This window comes from Platalea leucorodia, assembly GCF_965183815.1.
Source record: "Platalea leucorodia genome assembly, chromosome: 2".
Taxonomy (NCBI): domain Eukaryota; kingdom Metazoa; phylum Chordata; class Aves; order Pelecaniformes; family Threskiornithidae; genus Platalea; species Platalea leucorodia.
The window spans coordinates 14,421,532-14,448,810 of record NC_138824.1 but is presented as its reverse complement, the minus strand read 5'-3'; the positions used below and the strand labels follow the sequence as shown (position 1 = coordinate 14,448,810).

The 27,279-nt window shown below is 37.1% G+C and overlaps 1 protein-coding gene across 2 annotated transcripts in view; it reads right to left on the bottom strand.

Annotated features, from left to right (window-relative positions):
* Positions 1–27,279, bottom strand: part of CNTN5 (contactin 5) — a gene marked incomplete at both ends in the record, with an annotated part of 363,298 nt that overhangs the window by 49,349 nt on the left and 286,670 nt on the right. For both annotated transcript variants that reach the window (XM_082305015.1, XM_082305016.1), the window contains 3 exons: positions 2,644–2,764; positions 17,960–18,135; positions 19,033–19,160. In XM_082305015.1, the coding sequence (XP_082161141.1) occupies positions 2,644–2,764; positions 17,960–18,135; positions 19,033–19,160 (425 nt within the window). The remainder of the gene's footprint in view (positions 1–2,643; positions 2,765–17,959; positions 18,136–19,032; positions 19,161–27,279) is intronic.

Below are 27,279 nucleotides of genomic sequence, written 5' to 3'. Positions count from 1 at the left end.
TAAAAATACCAGATGAACCTTACAATATAACTAATGATTGAAATGCTGTTGTATACTGGTATGATATTATCAGCATGCAAGACTGGCATTTTCTGCAGAGGCAAAAGAAGAGAGAGTAAGGTCAGAGCAAGGATGTGCTGGAACTTTGCTCATATCAGTACTTCTAAGAGTTCATAACAAAGCTTCTGCTATCGCAGTTTGGCCATGGGCTGTAACATTTAAAACACAAAGATGTTTTGCAATATGAATAAAATTAAATTCTTTTACCTAGAAACTATACTGGAAATAAAGAATAATATTGCTTTGGATTTCAGACTTTACTGCATAGTGGCAATGGGTTTTCTTTATAGATGATGACTTCCTCTGTCAGGTGGAATTCTTCAGAGTTTACTGAAATATTTATTGAAACATCTGTTGCTGCTGGTCTCTTCTCCTAAGCAATGTCTGGTATCTCCAAAAGCTAAACCTAGAGAAGTTTGAAAGGTGCTGCAATTTGGGAACATTAGACAGTGTCAAATTGCAGACCACTGAGTGCACTCTATAAACTGAGATAGGTGGAGTAAAAAGAATTAGAGATACTGAAATGAAAAGTAAATGCCTGTAACATTATAAGGAAAGATAGATTAGATTCTCCTAAATATTTTGGATTTTTGAAATGCTGAGGTCTATAAAAGAATAATCATTAGCAACTTTGCACTGAATGTGCTTTAAACATTTTCTGCAATACAAAATAAAACCATCCTACATTTTTTGGTGAAAACAATACTGACACTGTAGGATCTTATTGCCTTCATTTGCATAAGTTTTACAGAGATCTTAAGGAAATTAACTACTTCAGCAAACCAATCATATCCTATAATTTCATGAAAACTGAATTTTACATCAGGACAAAAGCAGTCACACAGTATAAAGCATTTTGTGAAAGCGATGCAAACATTTCTTACTGTATCCTATAATTACCCAATCACAGAAACAAGAAAAAAAAGAACATTGTAAGCAAAGTATATTTGAATTTAAACTCCATTATAAAGCAGTCATAGTTCTCATTTCATCAGCAAGGTGGCATGGTAATGAGACATCCACATACATACATTCTGATACTGCTTACAATGCCCTTTTTTATTCATCTCAAACCTCTTCCTCAGAGAAGTATTTATTTTCTACATCAAATTCAATAAACTCATTTACATAACTGGTATTCTTAAAAAAATAATTTTGTAGCCAGTCTGCAGTGTCCTAGATAGTAGTAAGCTAAGAGATTTTTGTCGGTTAATAAGTTCAACGGCATTAAGGTTGAGATTGCCTTGCCTATCCATAGAGCCTCCAGCTCCTGTCTGAGAGAGGTAAACGTAACACATTAGGTCTTGTGTAACCCACAAAGATGACTCAGATTTCATAAAGCAGCTAAAATGGCATTATATGTCTGTGCTGAGGCAACTGAAAACTGCCATCCCAACAGTGCCATAGCTCATAGAAATCTGATGGTCCTCGAAGTGACTTTATGGAAATATTTAACATCTACTTTCATCAAAATGTGAAGAGTCCTGCAGTCAGCCAGAAACATTCTTTATAATTTAAAGCATATATTTGTCCTAAAAGTGATGGATATGAACACATCAAATCTAAAGAAATGGTGGAATGTGGTAGAATAAGTATTTTTGAAGGATTATAATCTCTAAATAGCTTTGCTTTTTTTTTTAATCTGGAGTTTTCCAAATACTAATAAATACCTACCTTGATTTATTCTTTCAAAAATTGTATAATCCACAGTGAGGCTATCCAGCTGTACTACCTAGCAGGGTAGCCTCTATTTTGACATAGCAGCACCCACTAGTTGTAATGCCAGTAAGTGGACTGTATGTTCTAAACTCCCATCAGCTGCTGAACACATATGTGTGCACACACACACAGAAGTAGTGCAGAATGCAGAAACACTCTGCTTAAGGGAATGCACATATGGTGCTAGCGCCCTGCTTCACTGTAAGCTAACTGGTGTCGTAGATAGGATCTGGGATCCTGCAGGACAATGACTCTGCATTCCTGTGCATAATGAGGAATGTTGAATGGCAGGTAAAGCAACTCAACAGGTTACAGGACTGGGCCTAAAGATGCAGTTAAAATTTGGTGTTATAATTCCATGCGAGAAAAACAAATCCCTGTCATATTACAGGGCTTTTGCTTCATTGTTCATATCTATCATTTTACAAAATGCTGCATGGTCCCTCCTCATAGGAAGGGAATGAATATTCCTAAACCATTACACCTGAGAGAATGGCTTGGCCATAAGATAAAATTTAAAGCACCATACAAAAAAGCACAGAACCCATCATATCTACCTTACACAGGCCTGTGAATGCTTATTATCTACATTTTAACTAATCTAGTATACCTTTTGTGCGATTACCTCTCTTAAGACTGTATGTCCATTAACCAACTGTCTTTTGTTTCTCATTGCCATGTCTGCAGGTCAGTTTATGGTGAAACTGTTTTCAAAGACAGTAGGTTAATCACAAATGTTTTTAATAGTATAAAATCTGAAGAACAATGCATAGCACAGATGTCCCTGAAGCCCACATATTTAAATTCCCTGGTACAATAGTTTCTGGTGATTGTGTTTTCAGATGGCACCACGAACATACTCACCCCTAACAAGCAGCTCCGTCTCATCTGACACGGTGTCCGCTGAGGTCTGAACCCTGCAGCCATATCTCCCAGCGTGCATCAGGAGGATGTTCCTGATCATTAAATCTGCAGAGGATGCTTGCTGAAACAGGGATAAAGTGCCAATTTAAAATTCAGTGAATCTGTGTTCAAGGTAGTTCATGAGAGTGTTTTGTACAGTGTGAGAAACTCATGATCGCAGCTTTCATCTTACATTTATGTGCCCTGATACCCTCTTTCGAGGATTATCAGAACACTGCATTTATACAATTATTAATAGGGATTAAAGAAGAGGATTTCAGGTTTTTAATAACTTTGACTTTGCTTAAAGCACACTCTGCATATTTGCATGCTCAAAGAAAATGATTCCAAACTAGCACAAAGAAATTAATTAAGGAGATGAACAGAAATATTTTGGATGCAATCCTTGTTATTAAAAAAAGTCCTGTTAGAAATGAAGGGCTCTTTCTTCCTCTTCTACTTCCCTACAATGCAGTGACATTTGGAGTATGTCTTGCTACTGAAATGAAATTAAGATCACTTAAAAGATAATGTTGATTGATTTCTATTAACATAGAGGACATTAATACTAAATATGATTGAGGAAATATGATCAGATTCTCATTTTTTCTGTTGAGATCTGAGCTTGCCAAACCACTTTCCATCATTTACCAGCAGCCCTGGTTAACCGGGGAGGTCCCAGATGACTGGAAGTTAGCTAATGTGACACCCATCTACAAGAAGGGTGAGAAGGAGGATCCAGGGAACTACAGGCCTGTCAGCCTCACCTCAGTGCCAGGGAAGGTCACGGAGCAGATCATGTTGAGTGCCATCACGCTGCACGTGCGGGATATCCAGGGGATCAGGCTCAGCCAGCATGGGTTCATGAAGGGAAGGTCCTGCATGACCAACCTCATCTCCTTCTATGACAAGGTGACCTGCTTAGTGGATGAGGGAAAAGCTGTGGATGTTGTCTACTTGGACTTTAGTAAGGCCTTTGACACCATGTCCCACAGCATTCTCCTGGAGAAACTGGCTGCTCATGGCTTGGATAAGTGCACTCTGCGCTGGGTTAAAAACTGGCTGAATGGCCGAGCCCAGAGAGTGGTGGTGAATGGAGTCAAATCCAGATGGCAACCAGTCACGAGTGGTGTTCCTCAGGGCTCAGTGTTGGGCCTGGTCCTGTTCAGTATCTTTATTGATGATCTTGATGGGGGGACTGAGTGCACCCTCAGTAAGTTTGCAGATGACACCAAGTTGGGTGGGAGTGTTGATCTGCTGGAGGGTAGGAAGGCCCTACAGAGGGATCTGGACAGGCTGGACCGATGGGCCGGGGCCAACAGTATGAAATTCAACAAGGCTCAGTGCCGGGTCCTGCACTTGGGTCACAACAACCCCATGCAACGCTACAGGCTGGGGGAGGAGTGGCTGGAGAGCTGCCTGGCAGAAAAGGACCTGGGGGTGTTGGTTGACAGCCGCCTGAACATGAGCCAGCAGTGTGCTCAGGTGGCCAAGAGGGCCAATGGCATCCTGGCTTGTATCAGGAATAGTGTGGCCAGCAGGACTAAGGAGGTGATAGTGCCCCTGTACTCGGCACTGGTGAGGCCGTACCTTGAGTACTGTGTTCAGTTTTGGGCCCCTCACTACAAGAAGGACATCGAGGTGCTGGAGAGTGTGTCTAGAGAAGGGCAACAAAGCTGATGAAGGGTCTAGAGCACAAGTCTGGTGAGGAGTGGCTGAGTGAGCTGGGATTGTTTAGTCTGGAGAAGAGGCTGAGGGGAGACCTTATTGCTCTCTACAACCACCTGAAAGGAGGTTGTAGCGAGGAGGGAGTTGGTCTCTTCTCCCAGGTAGCAAGCAACAAGATGACAGGAAACGGCCTAAAGTTGTGCCAGGGGAGATTTAGGTTGGATATTAGAAAAAATTTCTTCATGGAGAGAGTGGTGAGGCATTGGAACAGACTTCCCAGGGAAGTGGTGCAATCACAGTCCTTGGAAGTGTTCAAAAAATGTGTGGACGTGGTGCTTAGGGACATGGTTTAGAGGTGGACCTGGCAGTTAGGTTAACGGTTGGACTCAATGATCTCAGAGGTCTTTTCCAACCTTAATGATTCTGTGATTCTATGATTCTATGAAATCTGAAACATGCAACCCCTGAATGAGTGTACACAGAGAATCAGTTGAAATATTTATTTTTTAGTATTCTAGCCAACAGTAATTAGAATGCCCCAAAATTTTTAGCAGAAAAAAGAAAGTTGGAAAGTAGAACAGCCCTTTGGAGGACAAATGGCTTTTGCTAAGAATCTCTGTATTATTTCATAAATTCAAGCGATAATATTAGATTTTGCATGTACAAAACCATTGTTATATCCAAACTTCCTGGAGTCAATAAATGTTGCTTCATCAGGTTTAGTGAGCTCAAGTCCATAGATATTTTTGATTTAATATACTCATTACTCAGTGAAAGAACAGGTAAGTGCAAACAGAAGTCACCTTGACCACATGGTGTAGCAATTGCAGTTTACTTTCTCAATTCTGTGCCCTAAAAATGTTTGCAACTTTTTGATTTAATGTAAGCACCAACAATTTCAGCAAATTACCATAAGTATTTTTGTTCCTTTCAAAGCAATTTTTTCTCTTAATATTAAAATGGAAATAATTTTAATGTATTGACCGAGGATAGATAAAATGTCCTGCAAATATATCTAAATTTCCTTATCGTTGCTACTTTGTACAATATATGAATCTAACGTGTTTTTTCAACATTAATGTAGAGTTTGTATAACATTATATTATAGATTACATATAATTAATATTTTGGCTATAATTATGTAATATATAATATACAATCATTACACTTATACAATCTGTGATATATAATGCATAATTTTAATAATTACTCAAATAATAATATATAATTTATAATATATAATTGTATATATAATATATTGTTGTATTATATGACACTGTTATATTATTCCACTATTCACTATTATATTATCTAGAGCTTATATAATACAATATGTGTAATATATAGAGAGTATATTACATCATGTATAGTAAATTTTATACAATAATAGAATATTATGTAATAAATATAATATATTATGATATAGAATATATTATATATTTGTTATAATAAATTATATTTACCATATATCGTATAGTGCATATCATGTATTGCATATTGATAATTGATTACTACATAGCTAATATAATATAATATAATATAATATAATGATATAATATATATTACTGTATGTTACATATTATATACAAGTGTTTATATGCACTTCCTTGGTGTTTCACTTTAAGAAACATTTATTGAGTATAGGCATTTCCCTTCTCAGATTTTATTTACTTTGCTAACCAAGGACAGATTGACAGTCTTTCCTTGAATGACATGTTCCCTGTGTCATAATGTTCCTGTGCAGTGGTCCTAATTTGAGTCGTTTTGATCCTGAATGAGTAAAATTGTACCCTGCATTCAAAATAAAGTCTTACTAGGGGTCTACATGTTGATACTTCTCTAGCTGTGCTGGAAATATGTCACTGAGTTCACCTAGATTCATATTTGCCTGTTTTTTTGACACATACTTATCCTGTGCTCAGGTAATTGCACTCAGATCTTTATCCTTCTCAGTCATTTGCAAGTTATGAGGTCCCACTTTATAACCAGTCATCCATATGTGCATGACCTTGTGCTTTGAAGTATTAAATTTCTTGTCTGTTCCCATGTGTTATTTTCATCATCTGCTGTATTGGTAATATGTCCAGTTTGGTACCATACAATTATCATTTGCATACTTTTATCTCTTATGCCAAGGTCATTAAAGACAAGATGAAATAGGATTGGTTCCAAGATTCAATCTTCTATAATTCAGTTTTTTCTTTCTAGGCAGAAGAATTCCTTTTCAGCACATCTTGGCACACTTTCTTCAGCCAATCTTCTCTCCATTTGCATTTTTGGAACTGAACTTATAATAATATTCCATGTAGCACCAAGGCAAAATCTTTACACATATTCACATGGAAAGAAGAAAAAGAGAGGTGGGACATCAAGGTTTCCGCTGAGACCAAAGTGAATGTAGGCATGATCTATAGCTTTATAACCCTGTAGATCTAAGAATGTGAATATGGTTGTAGTGTTTTGCCTTCTGAAGTGGCCTCATTAATGATGTTGCTGGAGGGAAGATACCCAGACAAGTCAGGCCATAATGCAGTTCCTATATTCTTGCTCTGGCATATCAGCAATGACAGCAGTGAAAAAAAATATCTGAGTGCTCTGCAGCTGTAAATGCAAAAGAAGAGTACATACTCCTACCAGCAGTCAACTTCAGGATACAAATTTTTTAAGTTGTCTAGCACAGCAGCATTTACCAGCCATTGAAACATGGATTGCTCAAGATGATTAGTGATTCTGGTACAAAGCCTTAGCTATTAGAAGGATAAGACTAGAATCAGTCCACATTTGTCCTCTCTTGAGGGAAATTTACATTTAATGTGTGTTTTGTTGTTAAGTGAAAGGAAAAGCATAATGGATAGCAACTGTCTGGTTTCATTGCTCAGGAGCTGTTAAAAATCTTGGCTGTCACTCTAACTTCCAGAGGGTTCATGACTGTGTGAATCCTAATATTCCTATCAGGAAAAATATATGTATTTCATCTGCACACCTGTGTAACTGGGCAGACAAGCAGCAATTGAAAGAATCATTGCTCTAAGTGGAGAGCAGTGCAGTACAATAGATCCCCATGAAACACTTGCATTTATTACAGCATAACAGGATGTGCAGCCAGCGTTGCTCAGGATGTGTGAGTGGAAAGAAATTAAACTCACTGTGTTTAATACAGATGGATATATGCTCAGACATTAGATTCTTGATCACGGGAAATAATGGGACATTTTAGCTTCCATTTAGATAAGTAGGAGCTATGTTTGACCAGAACCTCTAAAAAATAGCATATTATTTGCTGTTCAGTGTTATTTATAAAGTGGTCTTTCAAGTCTTGGAAGACAGATTAATTTGTTGATCAGTTTATCCTGTAATGAGAAGTTCAATGCCACAACAGGGCCTGGAGGGGTTAAACTGACGTGCTGGCCTTCCAAATCTTAAGAAAAACTCCCCACCATGTCATTGCGGCTGCTGCTTAAATTTGGGTGATTACAATCCAATTTGAAAAAACTGCTAAGTGGGAATGCAGCAGAGACTCCGTTAAGAAAAGTACCTAAGGTCAGAAACTTTGTATTCTGCTTTTAGTCTTCTCTCAGTGGAAAAAGACACAATGCTTCAGCAAAACCAGACATACCCTCCCCTTTAGGGAAGACAAAAAAACCTGGGTGACGTGGATGCAAACAGTGTAGAAAGATCTCTCATCTGGACTAACATGAGTTAGAACAGCCTGGTGTATCAGCAACCACGTGGTCCCAATATTATTTAAAGCTGAAATTAGTGGTGTTTAAATTTCTTTGTCTACATCTACATTGCAACTTTATTACATGTATGTTTTTAAAAGCTGCTTTTTATTGCACTAATTCTATGCTCTTCTGTGACAGGGAGTATTTTGCAGTAAGTGCACTATTTCAAAGTAGCATTTCATTAGAAAAATCTATATTCCTTGGTGTTCTGAATATCATATATTACCCATTTAGCCAAGTATCAAAAGTATTTATATTCGTTTAGTATAAACTTCTACTGTGTGGATTATATCTTGTACTTTACCAAAGCTAAGGCTTAAAAAAAAAATCCAAAACAAAACAGATAGGTTTAACAGCCAACTTCTAATGATTTTAAGGAAAGCTAAATGTAACCTTCAAGGCCAGCATCAGTTATGGACCTACTGTAACACTGAACACACTACTGGTCTTCATTAAGCAGTGACTAAATAATAATAATAATACAGCTATCAGTGCTATCTGTCATGACTAATGTCTCTCTCTAGGACAAAAAATTATTGTATAATTCATATTATGCTCTGGAGTATCCCATTCATCAGGTTGTGGGCAGCTCAAGTGCTGAGTGCTGTGTCAATCTATTGTTATCTCTGCTCCAGCGTGGCATGTTATCTGAGGTCATAGTTGTGTCTTCAATGTATCTAATTAGCTTTACCTGTAAGGCATTGCTTGAAGTAATTTTTCACAAGAGTTGGTGCCATCTATACATAGCATTTGCTTTTGATGTGGTGATACTTCCCCAAACTCAAAAAGGAGCTCCAAGGAGCATGTAAAATGCATACTTTGCTCAATGAGAATCACCTTGTTGGATTTGCCTTTTGCACCCATTGCCCTAATTCTGGGGATTTCCAGAGGGGAAAAAAAAAAAGCCAACTTGCTTGGCTTCACCTGTGGGTGAATTAATACTTCTTCAGCCATCCTCACATCCCCACAGAGAAGAAGTTGTAAGTGGATTTTTTCCTTTCCATTTCATAAATCCTAAGAGGTCGTGAGTTGCTTTGCAGTAACGTAACTTTTACATATGGTTCTTCAAGTGAAGAGAATTACACTTATTCTTCCTGTGAGAGTGAGTTCATTATCTTGAGCCTGTTGCTAGGAGACCTCCCTGTTAATCTGTCCATTCATTTGCTGCATTTTTATCTCTAAACCAAGGTGCTTCATTCAGTATCCAACCTTTTCTTTTGAAGGCTTTGCACAAGAACAATCTATAATCTGCCCGTATTTTAAATGGAACTCACAGTTACACAATAGAGCACTTTTTTAACATCTGGTAAGTCTCTTGTTTACTTCCCCACCTCTTCCATGGAGGAGTTAAACATTGGTGTGATTATTACACAGTTTATCACATATGTTCAAACTACAGAATCATATGTGGAAAGTGTATATGAAACCTAGGAACCTTAAATCATTCTCTTGTCATTATATCAATCGTAGCTTTCATTTAATCTGTTTCTAATGCTGCTCATTTTCCACATTGATCATCATACTTCCACAATCCAACTGCAGTTCTGTGAATGTAGCTCTGATTTATCTTGGAAAGAGGGACAAAAAAGCAAGGAAGTTCAAAATATTGGGTAGTCAATAGAGATGATGTGGTGACTCGCAGCTCTCAGCTTCTGCACTGCAAAGGCCTGGGGTCTAGAAAGGCTGCCTATCACTGTACCAAGGATTCAGGTTGGGAACTCAGCCAGGACAACATGCAGTGTAAATTGTCTCTCTGCTTGGGAAGGATATATCTAAAAAGGGTAGTGAGACTATTACAAATGATCATGATTCAAAAAAAGCTGAAATCAATGGGAGAAAAGAGTGGGCAAACACTGACTGCCATTGCAGGCAAACTTTTATGATGAAAGCCTAAGGGTTGTTTGAATCATTTCTTTACTATGACTACAGGGGTTTACCGAGGCTTGCTGGCTGTCATCTAAATCTCTTGACAGTGAGAGATGCAGACGCTTTCCTACAAAGTGTTTTCTATACAGAAGAGAATGCTTAGGAGATACAAAAATCTTGAAAATACCTAAACATTTTGTGAGGTCATATTCTGTATAAACTGAGAACAGTAACGCAATGGTCTATACTTAAATGGGACTGAGATTTGATCCTAAACAAGAATGACCTGGGTTGTTAATGCTATCGTATTCAGCTTAAATAATTATTTAAAACCTATGGGTGTTTTTACAGATAACACACAAGTTAGGTGAATTCCTGACACATACATTATTTGATTTAGCAAAATAGCCTTCATTAATGAAATTCAGTTAAATTAAATTGAAAAATGATTTCACAGTTGAATCTTGACTGTTTGACATATTTGACTAGCAATGGAGTTTATTTTTGGTGAATTTATCTGAAGCAAACTAAAGATCTTACAGAATAATCTCATGGCAATGTTAGCTTTGTACCATCAACAATAAGTGAAAAATAGCAATACAATGAAGTTCTTTTAAATTATGCTGACAATTTATACGTGCATTATGATGGATGATTGGCTTCAAGCCAACTTCTGTTCATAATACATTCAGGACAATTTAAGTGCCATTTCATGCAAATTCTCAGGTTTGAACACATCAGCCACTTGCCTGTTTACTGCTTATGAGGTTTACAAATTGCAAATATTTAATCTGTTAAAAAACAGCAGATTTCTCTGTTGATATAATGATAACAGAAAATTATATTCTGAGTTCTGTCTTTTAATCAGATAAGCACGTTTGGAACAAAGGAGACGAAATTATTGTTACTGGGTTTGTTGTCATTAATGGTATGTGGTAATATAATAATGGTAGTATAGTAGCATCCAGGCTGATGCAGGTTGACTGAGGGATTCGTGATAATATACAAGTTGCATTTTCCCCATCTATAAGAAGTAAAAAGATGGTTTGCAAGGTTTTCAGGTTTGTGGATCCATGAGAATTATCTGGGGGGGTGTGGACCCTTCCAGTGGCAGTATTTTTGAGCAGTTTGCATAGAGAAAGCAAGAATAATGAAAACAGCTGTTTTGGGTGAGCAGTGGTTGTTGGGAGCAGATGCCAGAGAACATTGGGGTGTTGGGAGTGGATAGGGAGGAATTTAAAGTGCAGCTTGAATTGCTGCAAATGAGTTAGATTCATTTTATTGAGAGAGAGCAGAGGAAGAGATGAAGTTAAACGAGTATCAGATGTCAGGTAGTATGTCATGTACTGGGGTAGTTTTGTGAAATCTAGGGATTAAAGAAAACATAGAAAAAGTATTGAAAATGGGAAGGAATGAGAAAAAAGTTGGGATATGAAATGGCAACCTTCAGGGCAAAGAGGCCCACTACATTCATGTTGTTAAATTCATGTTCTGTATCTGAGTTGTTATTACCAGGAGAAAAAAGGAAGAAGAGAGTGAATAATATGGGATACCTGTGCTCCTGTTTAAAGATGCAGAAAAAGGGAAAAAGAGAACATATGATTTGAGTGGAAGGGTGGTGATGGATGAAGATGACAGAAATGAAAGCAAAACCCATCTGGGACAAGTGTGCCATTTTGAGAAGACATCAAAACAGGAAGCATGAAGAGCAGACGTGATTGGGATTTCATTAGTGTGCTGCACAAAGTATTGTGACAGCTTTATGTGATCAGAGATTTATTAGCAGGGTCCATAGATGATGGCACACATCAACTCTAGCAAAGACTGCTACCTAGGTGAGAAATAAAAAAGGCAAGGAGGAGAGAGAGAAAAGGAAAATGGAAAACTCTTCCTGGTGGCCAGTCAGAAAGAGTATTCTCCTCTTGAGGCTCTCTCCAGTGCAGTATGTCGCGATGAGGAAGATGCTGATGAGGATTAATTTTGCCTTTTTTTTTTTCCTAGCGTTGTAACCTTTTCTTTGGGACCTACTCAAACTTCCTATATGTCAATGTTGGTTGGAATATATTAATTAAGAGCAGTTGTTGCACAGTGATTGATTGTTAAGCTTCTGAGCATGTATGTTGTTGGACAATATTTATTAAATATTTACATGACCATTGTCTACTTCGCTGCACATTGTAGTTTCATTTACAAAACAAGAGACAAAGACAGGGGGCAAGAGAGAGGGGTGAGTTTCAGGCCAGTGGGAGCTTCTTCCCATGAGACCCCACCAGAACAACACGATTGGGGTTTACAGGTGCAAGGCCATGAGAACAAAACCAGGAGATCGGCAGTGTAAGAACTGCAAGGGAGAAATACTGCCAGGAAGGCTCTGGAAAACACTGCCACAACAGTTCAGGAGAAATGTTACAGAGCTGCAAGTGAAAAATAGACAGCAGAGCTGCAAACAGAAGGTCTTAGTGTTAAGAAGGCTGATATTGATCAGCTGTTATAACCCAGATTAACACTGCGCCAAGCAGTTAAATGATCCATCAGCTGCAAGTAAACAGGGGAAAGAATGGACTGTCATGAAATATCTTTTATTTACCCCAAGATTTTTCTCTTTAGAATGCTTCTTGTAAACAAGGGAAGGTACAAAATACCTTAATAGAATAACCTAGTGTAAAAATTAGCTGACTGTATTTCATGACTTTTTTTATTACAATCTTTTTTTGATAGTAATTTGTATTCAGGAATGTTAAGAGACTCACATTTTCCAAAATGCTCAGTTATCTCCCTTCTCCAAAGTAAAATTAAATAGAGGAGATCATCATATCATCTGTCAGACTTACCATCTCTCTCCCTTACTCTCTATTCATAGCCAAAGGCACAAGCACTTGAGCACACCAGTTTACGTACTTGTTTGATTCTAGGAAATGTTCGGAGTGTCCTGTTCTAATGCAGTGTGCAGGTATGTCTATAAATTCAATCAGTTCACTGGGACTGTTTACATCCTGGAAGCAACACATGGTAAAGTGCATTATTAGACCATGGTCTTCACTGTGTTCAGATTTTGGTTTGTAGTTACCAGTCATAAAACGCACATTTCAAAGTTTTTTGACCAGAAATCCTTCTTCCATTTTGTACCCTCCCTAGTTTACAAGAAATTTGTGTTACCAAAAGACAAGATAAATTTTTTATTTTGAAACTGCTTCTGATCACTCAAGTATTTAACTGCTGTAGCGTGACAAATAGGCAAAACCTGGTAATGAGCATAGGTCTGAAATATCTGGAGACTTGAGTTGACAGTAATGACTGTGTTCATCCTCTTCCATCAGCAAGAAAGTATTGCAATAAGCAGTGAAACAAACTGACAGCAATGAGGTTGATACAGCAGCATTACCCTGAACAGAATTTGTCTGTGCATAGAGAACGTATCTTCTACAAGACTTTTAACAACTATTGCTGTTTTTTTCAGTGTGGGGAGGAGGGAGGGTGTTAAATAAAACCCTTATTTAATTAGCCTTGTTTGGTTTTATGTCCAATAAAGAGGAAAGACATTATTATTAACAACCTGCTGTTTTAATTGATTCCATGTAGCGTAGAACTTTGTGCTGCTTATTTAGAAAATGCTTAGGAAATTTTAATCTTAACTTCTAAAATATGATTAAAGTACTATGGCAAACTAAGGAAAGACTTGAAAATCTAAAGAAAGGTGCACAGTTATGCTCTCTCACAGGTTCTAGGTTACCAGATTGAAGTCTCCAGTGCTAGACAATAGTTAATGTATTGTCTGGTCTGTACCTACCGGCCTTTTCTAAGTGAAACAGTAGATTTCAATTCACTTCCATGTGAACAAATGACCACTGTAAAATATAACATGACAAGTTGTCCTTATTGCTTCCCATGGTGGCAGTTTCAGTTAAGATCAAAGACGAAGAAGATATTGAGACTAAATCACTTTCCTGAGTCTGAAAAGTACTCATGCAGGTCAAGGTGAGAGACACTAAGAGCAATGCTGCTGCTTACCAGTCTGTGGATAACCACAATAACTCATTTTGCTTGGCTGTCATAAAAACAGTGTTGGCTTTCAAACACAGAGTTGGAATGACGATAGCTGGATGAAAATTTACTCGTGAAATCAGGTGTCTTTAGCCAGAAAAGGGATACCTCCAGGACAAAAGTAAGGTCAGTGGAGATCTTAGAAAAGAAAATTCTGAATAGAATTTTGAACGGGACTTCTGGATTTGGCACAAAGGACAGAAAATCAAAGTTAATAAAAGCAAGCAGGTCTATATTTTTTGAGCTCAAGTGCTCATTGGTGTTGCTAGAAGGAAATCTTGGCAAGTCAGACTTCCATGCAAAATTGTTTCTATTAATTACACAGATTACCCCTCACAGACCCTAAAATGTTGTTGAGTCTTTTGGTAGACAAAGTAAGACTTCTCTAATGCCAAAAGATTCTGGGTATATGTAACCCTTTGCGTTATTGTTCTGCTACCAAGTGTACTGTGGAGTTATGCATACACAACATTTGGGATGTTTTACTTTCCTAGAGTGCAATCTGCAGCTGTCACTCCAGTGGAGTTCTGTCTCTTTTCCTTAATATTCCCTTCATGCACAGCTTTGTTCGACTTGACATCCTTACCACACCTATCCTCTTGCCAGGCAAGTCCCTGAAGTACCTAAATTGCTATAGGTACTAAATCCTTGATAGCTCAGTAAATAACAGCAACAACACCTTCAATTTGTATAAAAATTAGTTCTCAGTATGAAAAATGATAATACTTACTTTTTTGGTACAAAAGCTACAGATATAATTTAAAAACAAGCAAAACAATATGCATTATTAAAAGAAGCTTTTCCTTTTCCTTTTAATTGTAATTGCTAGGGAGCATGCAATTTTAGCAAGTGGAAATTTATCTACAGCCCAAATAAATGTTACTTTGGTGATAGCTTTTATAACACTGCATTAAGCATCAGAATGTTCATCATACTTAACACGTGGGTCTGCCACAGTGAAAATATGAGCAATGCAACCAGTGGTTGACAATGGTTTTGTTATTAACAAACCTATTCAAATAATGTTCAATTTGTCAGGCTTTCAAACAAATAAACAAAACCCAAACAAACCTGAACATTTTTTTATCTGATGAAGTATCAGTGTGTGCAGAACAAAATGGATGTATAATTCTATAATTTCATGCACACAAAGGATATTATTTTTCTTAAATGTACTGCATTAAAAAGCATTTTGTTCAGGATCAACTCATGCAATTTAAAAAATATTTCATTCAGAAATGCAAAATAAGGGATACAGATGGAATTCTATCAGATTTCAAGTTTTCTTCAAGTTCCTTTTTTCTGCATTCTTGAATCTGTGTCTTTATCATGTTGTGTATCACTCCTTTGAAACTGGATAGGTTAAGGGAGATTACATGATAGGAAAAACAGAAGAGTTTTATTTTATCTTGCTTTCCCCTAGTACCTGGTCATGGTTTAGGTATTAATGAAGTAAAGCAATACAGTTTCATCCTTGTGATTAATTTCACATGCTTATGATGTCAACAGACATGATAATGAGATACAATTGACAACATTCCACAAATAAGTAGTTATGGGAATTATAGAGTTTTTGTGTCAAAACACAAAAGAATTGCTATATTACCACAATCGCTACTTATGAGTTTTGCATCTCTCAACTGATTAATCTTCATTTCGGGACAGTGCAAAAATCAAGATTTTGGTGAATGGAGAACTACATATATTTTAACTACTACTTTCAAAAAGGGAGAAGGATGTGTCATATTATGTTTCTAACAGCATTCAGAAAATTGCAGTGAGGATTGCCCTAACAGGGTCATGTTTTGGTATCTCTGTTCTGAACAGGACTGTTACCCCCCGCCATCCTGCCTGTACTGTGTTAATAGGTATTTCCAGCCCTCTTCCAGTTGATCCAAACCTACCCTTCTGTTCTGTCTTTAGAGTGAAAACCAGAAAAGAAATGTCTTGACATTTAAATGAGTTAGGAATGCAAGTAAATGAAGCGTGGCCTGACCATCCCTTGTGTGAGCAATCTTGTAAAGGCAAATGAAGCTAGTCCAGTCTAAAAATATCAGGGTCTGATGCTTCATTTTGGTATTTCTTTAGAGTTGCATAGTATTTCACTATTTCAACCCTGGTTTAACAGTGACAAGGTAGGATCTAATTTTGTAATATTTTGCAAAATATGCAATGCCTTCTTTTCAGCCTGATTTTATTTTCTGATCAGATGAAGTTTGCTGTTTGTAAAGAAGTATGTTTTAGGAAAAAAAAAAAAAAAATGCTTGTGGGCCTCTGAAAAGAAAGATGCTGGATTTTTATTTAATAAACAACTTTTTTTTTATCCACTTAGTCATTTAGACATTGAACGTTGACTCCATTTTGAATGATTAATACTATTTTCACTTAGTAAAGTAGCACTGACTCTTTAGCAACACAGTGGGACGGAAGTCATAAACTCATGCTAAAATAGCTGGTTAAATCTTCCGGGTTTTGGCAAAATTCTAGTCATGTCAGGACAACAAAAGGAATCAGTAATTTCAGTGAGTTTTGCATGAATATTTATCTGAAAATAGTCCCAGTACCAGATTCTCACTTTGAATGAACCTTACTTCTATGAATTTGAGGGCTTTCTCTAGTAGAAACGAGATTAATGAAGAATTCTTGTTGAAAGATCTACAAAATCCTGTTTTTATAAAACAAATGGAATTACATTAAATTAGCTTTAAATAGGAGAAATCAATTTGGAAATTTCCTAGCCTGAGGATTTTTCCCAGTGATTAAAAATTCCCTTTAGCAATGCTGAAACTCATTGAAGGAACACATTTTAGATTTTAAATTTTTGGAAATGATTTGAAGTTAAATTGTAATCATATGATGTTTTCTTGAATTAAAGAATGTTTTAACCTTGCAGTTAAAGAAAAAAAGAATGATAGTTTTCCTTCCTATATATTTAGTGCTGGATTTTGAGCATTGGACTTCCTCAGATGAAGATAAGTATGCTAAGAACCTTCACACTAAGATATACCTTGCTAATGTTTTTCAATTAAAAGGCTTATTAAATTAAAACCAAATTTAAAAAAAAAAACAAAACGCACCACAAAGTGAATATAGTATGACTTCTATAAAGGCAAGCAGAAGAATAAATTGATTGCAGCTGACAAGATTTTTAATGCAAAGTTAACTTCGCTACATTGTACTCAAATTAGATACATTAACTTTTAAAATTTCGTGACCTTTGTGAGCTTCATTTTTCTCTGTTAACATAGCATGGACATTTGATTTACATTTCATTAGTGGGAAGATTGAGTTAAATGACTGTAGATTCTATTTCCAAACTTGTTCACATTAAGAGATTTCTTTCTACTAAGAAAAGTTCAAACCATTTTACATGGGACAGGTTTGAATTATTTTATCATACTGTTTGATCATATTAAATTGTTTTTGAATCAAGGGGTAATACTTGACATTAGTATGCATATTTTCTCCATATGACTCTTACTGGCCTAGCGGTTGCACAGCTAGAACCTACCTCATGCAGGGGAATTGGAAAATAAAGTATACTCCTTGCTATTCAGATATTAAAACAAACGTATGCTAGGCAAGTAAAAGCATTGGGAGATGAGGGCATTTCAACAGCCATGTTATCTGTGAGAAAGACATCAATGCTTATAGCAGCATCTTTTCTATAGTAAAATCAGCAGAAGAATGTAAGGAGGATTTGATTCAAACTACTTTCTGTTCCCATGCAAAGATAATCAGATGCCTCAATAATAATACGATGTATAAGTTTACATTTCATATCTTCTTGATTACAACTACTTGAAGTAATTCTAGTGACCTGCAGTTTGCACCTCCTCTAGCTAACGTTTCTTTCCAACATCAGTGAAATCACTTACCATTCAATTTGGTCAGAATTTGGTAAATGGGAGACATATAAAAGCATGTAAATTTCTATCGGTTCACAGCATGCAAATGACAAACGCATGGTCACTTACCGCTTTGATGCTTTCAAAGTGTCCACCTTCTTTTTCAAAGTCAATTGGCTGCCCATTGAGGGTCCAATAGAAAGTGACATCTAGTGTGCTGTCATGAAGGGCTTTGCAACTGAGGACAATGCTTTCTCCAACCGTTAACTCTATCTTCTTGGGAGTCAGCTCTATTCTTGTAGGTTCTTGAAATATAGAAGGATTAGGAACATTTAGATGGAAATCTAGTTATAGTACAAGGTCAAAAGAATATGACTGAGTTCTGCTTAGCCTACTCAAAGCTTACACTTACTGTTTCTTTCAAATACATAGTGTCAAATACTGAAATATATTCATAATGCACACTAAGACCTGACAGAAGGCAGAATCCTAAACAACAATCTATAGGACTTCCGAGATGGATTAATTAATTAATTTTATTAGTCTCAGACAAAGCTATTAATTTCTTTTTAAGGCTACAGCACCTGGAATCTTGCGATTGCATGAAAATCTCAGTTTTGTCACTTAAAATAAAAAAGCATGTTTCCAGGCATACTAAATATAGGAAGAAGCTTGAAAAATGAAGTCAAAGACTTGAAGACCTAAAACCAAAAACAACACTCATATAAGAATTCAGTTGCAAAGTGACAAAAATGTGATTTAGAAATTAATTACGACTCAGTGATTTGATTATTATTACTGCTCTAAGGAACTATCTTTCCTTAGATTTTATATTCATATAATTATTAGTTTAATCCTAAGCTTTGTTCCCATGAAGAAAGAGGTAGGGGTAAGTGAGTTCCCAAAGCTAGAATATATTAAAAAGGGTATTGATTCTTTTGCTTATAAAATTGTTTATAATCTGGGTGATTTAATGTATATACTAATTCTTCTGACATACATCTATGATATAGCAGTTGGAGTATGCAATCTGATGCAGGAATATGATGTTTGACCAGGGGGAGGTTAGCCCCTTTAGCTTTTTGGAAATGCTTTTTTATTCTGCCTGTGCAATGCTGTTGTATTGTTGGCTGGGAATTCTAAGCACTAATGAAATATTAGCAAAGAGAAATCATCATTATCATCAAAGTATTTTTTCATACCTTTAACAGATACTGATGCAATGATTTCTGCAGATCCAAATACATTTACACCTTGGCATAAGTACCGTCCTTCATCAGACTTGGAGGCATTCAGGATTCGCAGGCTCCCATGTGGAAGAATAGTTATCCTGAAAAGGATAAATACATAAATATATAAATATATCTCCCATCCTAGCAGCCAAATTCCATGATGATTTCTTTTAGAGCTAATAAATAAGATTAAGGACTGCTGCCTTTGTAGCAAGGGATGATGACGATGATAATTGAATTCTCTTCTGTTTCAAAAAGGTTGTAATAAACCCATTTTAGTCCTTCTCCTTCCTTAATTCAAAAAGTTTCAGAAAGGCATCAGTGGATTAGTATCCTTTGACACTTATCAGTAGTGAATTTTAATGAACCTTTTGTAAAAAGTAAAAAAGGTGATTCTTCATAATTTGTCTTTAAAGTTTTACTGCTATATTATTGTCAAATCACATTTCAATATCAAGCACAGGCTATTCCATTTACAAAAAAATGACCTTAAAATCTGAGAAGAATGGGAAGTAAAATGTAAAAGAGGACTAGAAAAAAACATAAAATTAATTGTATCTGGTCAAAACATGATGTATGGCGTTACTACACAGTATAACATAGGGACTTAAATAATCTCTGCTTTTTTATAGCTCAGCTTTTATTTTTTTCCTCGAGTCTTGTATGATTGCAGCTCTACTACATTTCTAGGCAAGTAACCTCACTGAAGCACACTCATGAGAAATGTTCAACCATTTACATTTAGGAGTTTCAAATTTTGGCTTTGCTTACACAGTATTAATCATAAAGTCTGCGAAGCTACATAGAGGTGAAAATTAACACATTTTTGCTGTTCTAAAATGACAAAGCCCCTGAATGTTAAAGCTGCAGCCCTGGAAGAGCAGTAGATAATAATTGCTCGTTTCCTGACAGAGAAGAACTACAAGCCTAAATGGAACACAGCAACTCTTACATGGCATTTAAGCCAAGCCCTGCTTGCAGATGTTGTATATCCTTTCCCAGGTTGGGTAGTGGTTATGGCTCTCTCAAAGGACATGGGAGATGTAGGTTGGAAGCCCTCTGGCAGGCATGGACACTGAAAGCAGATAATCCCCAACAAGTGCTTTCAGATATCACATAGAAGTGGAGGAGGAGATGAAGGAGTGCTTCCTTATCCTGCATTTTGAAAGTAAGGTAAGACCTCTCTGTGTGTTAGAGAAAGAGTCTAAGTAGGTGGGTGGCTCTTCCCCAGTGATGGTTAGATTTTTAGATATACCTCTCCAGAGAGGGCTTTCTGTCTCTTAATGTAGTGACTAGCACTCCTTCTGCTGGGAGTCCCCTACTGAGGCTGTGATCAGAAATCATGGAGGGTACAATGTTGTGGTTTACGCTTGAGAAGTATTTTATCAGGAGTAAGCCGCTTTGATCACCCTGATTAACAGGTCTGGGTTGGGCTCTTCAGCGGTCAAAAAGGGGAAGGAATTCCCATGCTAGGCTGGACATGTTAAAATGCAAAGCTGAGTTACCTTTGATTTAAACTAGGAGTGATTTACCAAAGGCTTAAGATTCAATAATGTGCTCAAACTAAATCACTAATATGAGACTGCATATCTTTTTTTTTTTTTTTTTCCTTTTCTGGAAAAAGAATAACACCTCCTATTCTATGACTCTGTTAATGAAAAATGGTGTTTTATTATCTGAGGTTTATAAACATTGTGGTGGAGAAAACAGAATTTCATTCCAGTGAAAAATGTACTTCTATTCACTTCACATGTGAAACTACTCACTGCTCTCAGAAGAGAGACAGAAGAAAATAACAGCTTCAAAAGTGAATGGGGCAGAGGAAGGACATGTCAATTCTCAAATTCCCTAGTGCAATCTGATGATGTATCTCCCATCTTGCTCTAAACAAATATGTATCAGTATTTGAGTCACATTATTTGACTAAAGGTAATTTTATAGAAAACATAATTATATTAAGCAAATGCCTCTGTATCAGAGTTTTGAGGTTTTGTGGTTTTTTCCAACAAATAAGAAGGACTGAAATTTTGTTATAATATGTCACACCTTTGAAGAAACAATCTGCTTTAGGAACTGACAGGGATGTAAGCTTCCTTCCTTTCCTCTTGGTGTAAATTTTGTTTTCCTATCAAGATGCTCTGTGATCAATGCTGTGAGGACATCGTATCATTAGTATGACAATAGCCTTTGCAGAACAGTAATAGTGTTTATCAATGTACTGTCAGCATCAGACAAATGAAAGGACACTCCTACAGTGTTTACAAATTATACGCAGCTTATACTCAGCGTAAGTCCTGATATAAAACTGTTTTTCATTCTGAGCTCGGAGGAAAAGAAAGTTAGATGCATATGGAAGATTGTCTAATGAATCTTACACATATTATCAGCTACATTTCTATTTAGCTAAAAGCTCTTGCTATCCACGAGGAAAAGAGTAATCACTCACTCAAAGGAATTGCAAACACATTTGCTGGTGAATTATTTCGCTCAGAAATTAATACTTTCCTTAAAAGGCCTAGCATTCATCTGTTTTCCCTTTTTTTGTGTTTGGGAAAAAAAGCCAGAGGCTGCTTATGATGGAAACTGAAATGCTTTATTTATTCACATAACACTTGCTGCACACAGCAGGAACATAGACTTCTCCTCCTTCCCTGCCAATATCTCTCAGTCACGGAGAGACCACCTGTGTAGTATGTCTACATATTTTAATAAGAAAATACCATAGCAAAAGGTTTTTTAGCTTCATAAATAAAAGGGAAGCAAAGAGAAAAGAAATGGGGTTGGGGTAGAGTTAAGGATAATTCAGGAAAAAAACCCTAAACTATTAATTTGTTAGAAACAGAGGGAAAGATGATGATAAATGAATGGATAGAGAAAGGACAGATGAGAGATCAAGGTGACAGTTTGGAGATTATCATATTTGAGTATAAGAAAAACTCATTGCGATCACATAAAGGAGATAGATGTTGTCCATCCAAGGACTCTGAAAAAATTGGCACATGAGCTTGGTGTCTCTGTAGAAAAGAATTTTCATCTGTCTAATAACATGGAGAAAAAGAGATGAATGTTAATGTCTTGGAGTCAACAAGCATGTTGGCTTAAGGTCAACAGCAACAAAGATTTTAGCAGGAGTTATTAGGAAAGAATAATCAAGATATGACAGCAAATGGACATGAGATAAAGTTCAACATGATTTAACTGAAGTACACTGAATGAGACTAAATTGTTATAATATTTAATAAGAAGAAACATTTTTCTAGAGAAAATAAATGCAGATTTGGTCTTCCATGGGTTTCAAGCATGATTTTCGTGCTGAAATTCACGACTGGTTAAACAAGTTTAATACAGAAATATAAGATGGTTAAGAAACTGGCTGAATAGAAAAGGAAAATTATTTTTTTTTAAATAGAAATGATTCTTTGTACTACTATCTTATTTTTCATCATGACCAGGATACAGAAAGAAGGATGCTGGAAATTTGGTGAAATAAACAGTTCATTGACACAGCAAGATCAGCATATCAAACAGGAGGCCTTTGATGACTCTGAGCACCAGACTCATAGAAAAGTGGCTCTGCACTAACAGTACCATGCAGCAAAGGCAAATGCAGCCCTAGAATATATCAGATACCAACCTGCAGCTCATTATGGAAGTATTAACACATAAGGTGCTGAGGAAACATAATATGGAATATAAGACAATTTGGATCATCAGTATTCAGAAAGATTAATTCTAATTGAGCTGGCACTCAGAGGAATCATCAGGATGATGAGGGAGGAAGGAAAACCTTTTGTTCTAGAGGCTGTTTGTAAAATGAAAGCTAAGGTGTCTGCATGTGAGATGAGTTTCTATTTTACACGTCAGTTCATGGATCTTGTCAGTAGTCAGTGGAACCTCTATAAACAGCAAAAAAGTTTAGATGTCTAATTCACATTGTAGATATCTACACTCAGATATCTCAACCTGGAACTGAATCTCACCCTCAAATCTTGATTTAGCTCCCGATGCGTAAGTGCCTGTTATGACTTGACATCATTTGAGGGACAAAATCCCAGCTGCTGTTCACATCAAGAGTGTGACTTGGAAATTAATTTCCCCATTGTCCCCACTTGCTGTGGCTTTGGTTTGTAAAAAGAAGCAGTCTGAGCACATGAACTTCAGCTGACACTAAACTGGGAGGGATGCTTGATGAGTGCATTGCTTTTAAGCTACAAATATGTACCCAGTCTGTGGAATGGGACTAGAACTATTCCAAGGAGAAACTCAGACTTAGGCAGTGTGGGCAATGTCAACCTTTTGCTGGTCCTATTGATCCATACTACCTGCTCATATAGAAATAGCTGTAAGGTATCCAAGACACCTGCACAGGGCTGACAAATATGTCACAAGACCTATGAGAGGACTTAGCTGCACAGACAGAGGTTTAGAGCAGGTGTGTCTTTTTCAAGTCTAGATGTGAGCCAGGATGGCACTGTAGGACTCTTAAAGGGCAGCAGGAGTTTATGTGGGGGTAGCTGACTCAAGCCCGTAGAGTAATGTTAGAAACAGTCTAAAGAATTAAGGGATATAAAGTCTGCTAATGATGGTGGTGGTGAGCACCAAGTGTGTTGCTGGTCTTTGAACTTAAACACCTGTTCTCTCAGAAATAAATTAACCACAAACTTCACTGAATACTGTATGCCCATGAAGCCAAAAAACCCCAACAAATTAATGAAAAGAGCTACATTGAAATTGAATGTGAATTTGAAAGTGAATCTGATATCTGTGCGTATTATATTTTTCCACTATGATTTTATCTGAAATAGTGCAGCTGTTGAATGCCCAGCTTGCGATGCCAGTGGTTTTCTTGTCTAGAATATCAGCAAGTTTGGAAATACATATTAGTAGCATTTCTATGATGTCAATTTTGTTAATGACAGCATAACCCAGTAAACTAGTTTGAGAATTGTTACAAAAGCATAGAAGCATGAATGAGAGTTTAAATTTTCTTCTTTAAATCATGGAATCATAGAATCGTTAAGGTTGGAAAAGACCCTTAAGATCATCGAGTCCAACCGTTAACCTACCACTGCCAAGTCCACCACTAAACCATGTCCTCAAGCACCACATCTACCCTTTTAAATACCGCCAGGGATGCAGACTCAACCACTTCCCTGGGCAGCCTGTTCCAATGCTTGACCACCCTTTCAGGGAAGAAGTTTTTCCTAATATCCAACCTAAACCTCCCCTGGCACAGCTTGAGGCTGTTTCCTCTCATCCTATCGCTTGTTACTTGGGAGAAGAGACTGACCCCCACCTCTCTACAACCTCCTTTCAGGTAGTTGTAGAGAGCAATAAGGTCGCCCCTCAGCCTCCTCTTCTCCAGGCTAAACAACCCCAGTTCCCTCAGCTGCTCCTCATAAGACTTGTGCTCCAGACCCTTCACCAGCTTTGTTGCCCTTCTCTGGACACGCTCCAGCACCTCGACATCCTTCGTGTAGTGAGGGGCCCAATACTGAACACAGTACTCGAGGTGTGGCCTCATCAGTGCCGAGTACAGGGGCACTATCACCTCCTTAGTCCTGCTGGCCACACTATTCCTGATACAAGCCAGGATGCCATTGGCCCTCTTGGCCACCTGAGCACACTGCTGGCTCATGTTCAGGTGGCTGTCAACCAACACCCCCAGGTCCTTTTCAGCCAGGCAGCTCTCCAGCCACTCCTCCCAGAGGCTGTCGCGTTGCAACCCTAAGGTTTCAGGATTGGACTTAGATTGACATTGGAAGGCTACAAAATACTCAGTAATTAAAGTTTTCAGACAATATTTCCAAGTGATTATTTTCACTGTAAAAATATTTGCAATCTAGTCAAAGGTATTGTCCAGCAGTAACACTTAAGTTTGGAAATATTCTTATTACATTTGTTTAAACAAAAATGCATTAGCTCACACAGATCGGTCATTTCATGAATTTTGTTCTTCTTTTACCAATAAAGTATGTACCAGGGAGAGCAAGATCCCTGATAAAAAATGTGCTGTTTTATCTGGAAGGATGAAAGTTCATACTGTTTGCATGTGGGATGTTGATGTGAAGAGAAAAGTGTTCCCTGAGACCAAGTTTCTGCTGAGAAGCTGATGGATGGAAATTAGGCTCATAGGAAATGCTGGATCTTTGCTTATAGATGGTATTTGCTAGTCCTTTATTTGTCAGTTAGTAATGCCTTCTCTTAATCAGTGTTTACTGACAGAGAGGTAAGGAAAAGTGCTGATGGAGATGAACAGGGTGGAAGGTTCCCAAAAATGTGAATGACAAAATTCAGGTTCCTTTAGGCTTCATGTGATTTAGAGAAGAGGACTGAGTAGAATATGATATTTAAGAGTTGCTCATATGTGGAGTCTAGCAGGATTTCAGAGACGTATCCTTTATTTTACGGTATTTTGATTAAAAAGTAGCAAGCTTTTTCCTTCCTGCTCTTTTACACACAGAAAACTTGTGAGAGTGACCATAATCTTTGGCCTTATTTTGAGGGGAAGGATAAAGAAGTAGGAAATACAGTCATCATTGTTTTGGTATAAAAAAGGGAGATCTATTCTGCCTGCCATATTGTTGTGATTATTTTCCCTTTGATTAATTCTTAAGGATAAATGAAATGTATTAGTAATCCAGACACTTTTACTGCTCCACTGTCTTCCAGACAAAATATTAATTCCTTAAGATCTGGTGCAACCCAACATGGAAGGTCTCAGATATTATTTAAAGCCAGTAGAGGACATACAGGTTTAGATGGTGGAAATTCTCAGCTCTCTTTATCACCAGGGACGGTTTTACCTTGACCCACCAGGGCCAGGATGTGTATTTGTTCTTCCTATCACATGTAAAATCAGTGAGCAGAGACTGCCATCAAGATTAAGATAATGAGAAGGGGAAACTAATTTTTATTCTGTTGCATCATTCTCACAAACAGATGTCTCGATGCTGTGGCTGGAAATTGTTTAAAAATTCTGCAATGGACCCTGGAGTCTGGATGCTGAAGGAGCTGAGCAGTTGAGGCAGCAAAAGTTACAATTGCTACACAGCCTTCAGGATTTTACTGAGCACTTGTAGAAGAGACAATGACACAGTGTCTGGATCATAATAGAAATGAATGCCAGACAGCTTCCACTTGGAGCTTTATATTCTTTATATAACAATTACTGAGTAAGAAAAAATAGAAGTCAATTGTGTGGCCATTTTTGGCGGGGAAGAAGAATTAGCAGTGAGTAGTTTGATTAGGCTATACACACTTTTACCTTTCTCTGTTTTCAGTTAATTTTTTTGTACTGTATTTTGACTTTATCTTCCATACTAAAGTCAATTTTTATTGGACTTTAGAAAAGTAATCACGGCAATCAGGGAAGCATTACAGTTAGTTAAAAGCTTTGTAAACTTTAACACTTAGTAACTGGGTAAAGGAAAAGTATAAATTATTGAAGTGGTTAGAAATTTTCCCCCTGCATTTCTCATTGGGGTCTAAAACCAGGAGTATGAAATTGGTTTGTGTGCATGTTGGAAACAAGAACTTTAAAGATGCAAATAGAAAGAAGCTGCACTGACTCATTTAGCCTGTGGCCCCTCACAGTGTTCCGATCTGAGCAATCTGTCATTTCATATTAGCTTGGGTATGGGACCTGTCAGTATCCTTTAATGCAGATTACAGGGAATCAGGACAAGTATTTGTAAATAGCTGAAACCTTTATTTCTCCTTGAATGGTTGTGGGCTCTCTCATTTCCCCTTGCTTTCTCTTGCTCCTTCATAATAGATGTACAGGCCTCTAACTCTCACAGAAGATGGATAAGAGTTATTGCTATAGTAAAAGCACTTGTGTAAGCAGAATGCCATCTACTTTATATACATTTTTTATATTATCACCCTAGATAGAGTCTTTTTATTTAAGTATTATTGACCTAATTAGAAACAAGATTATGTTTGGCCCAGTCCCTTGGCAAAACACAAAATTATTTGAATTTTCTTCACTTTGGATTTTCAAACATTTATAATGGTGCAATTCCTGTGTGTGATATCTTAGGTCATTGGAATATGCTAAGACTTATCATTAATGTATTGCAAACTACTTCCAGTGCTATTTAAGCTAATCTATGCAAACTGTCTTAGGGCAATTTTTTTCAAAGGAGCCACAACTGGGCCTCTCATTTTGTCCTTGCTGTTTGCTGCACAGTAACGTTTGTGCATGAAAATACA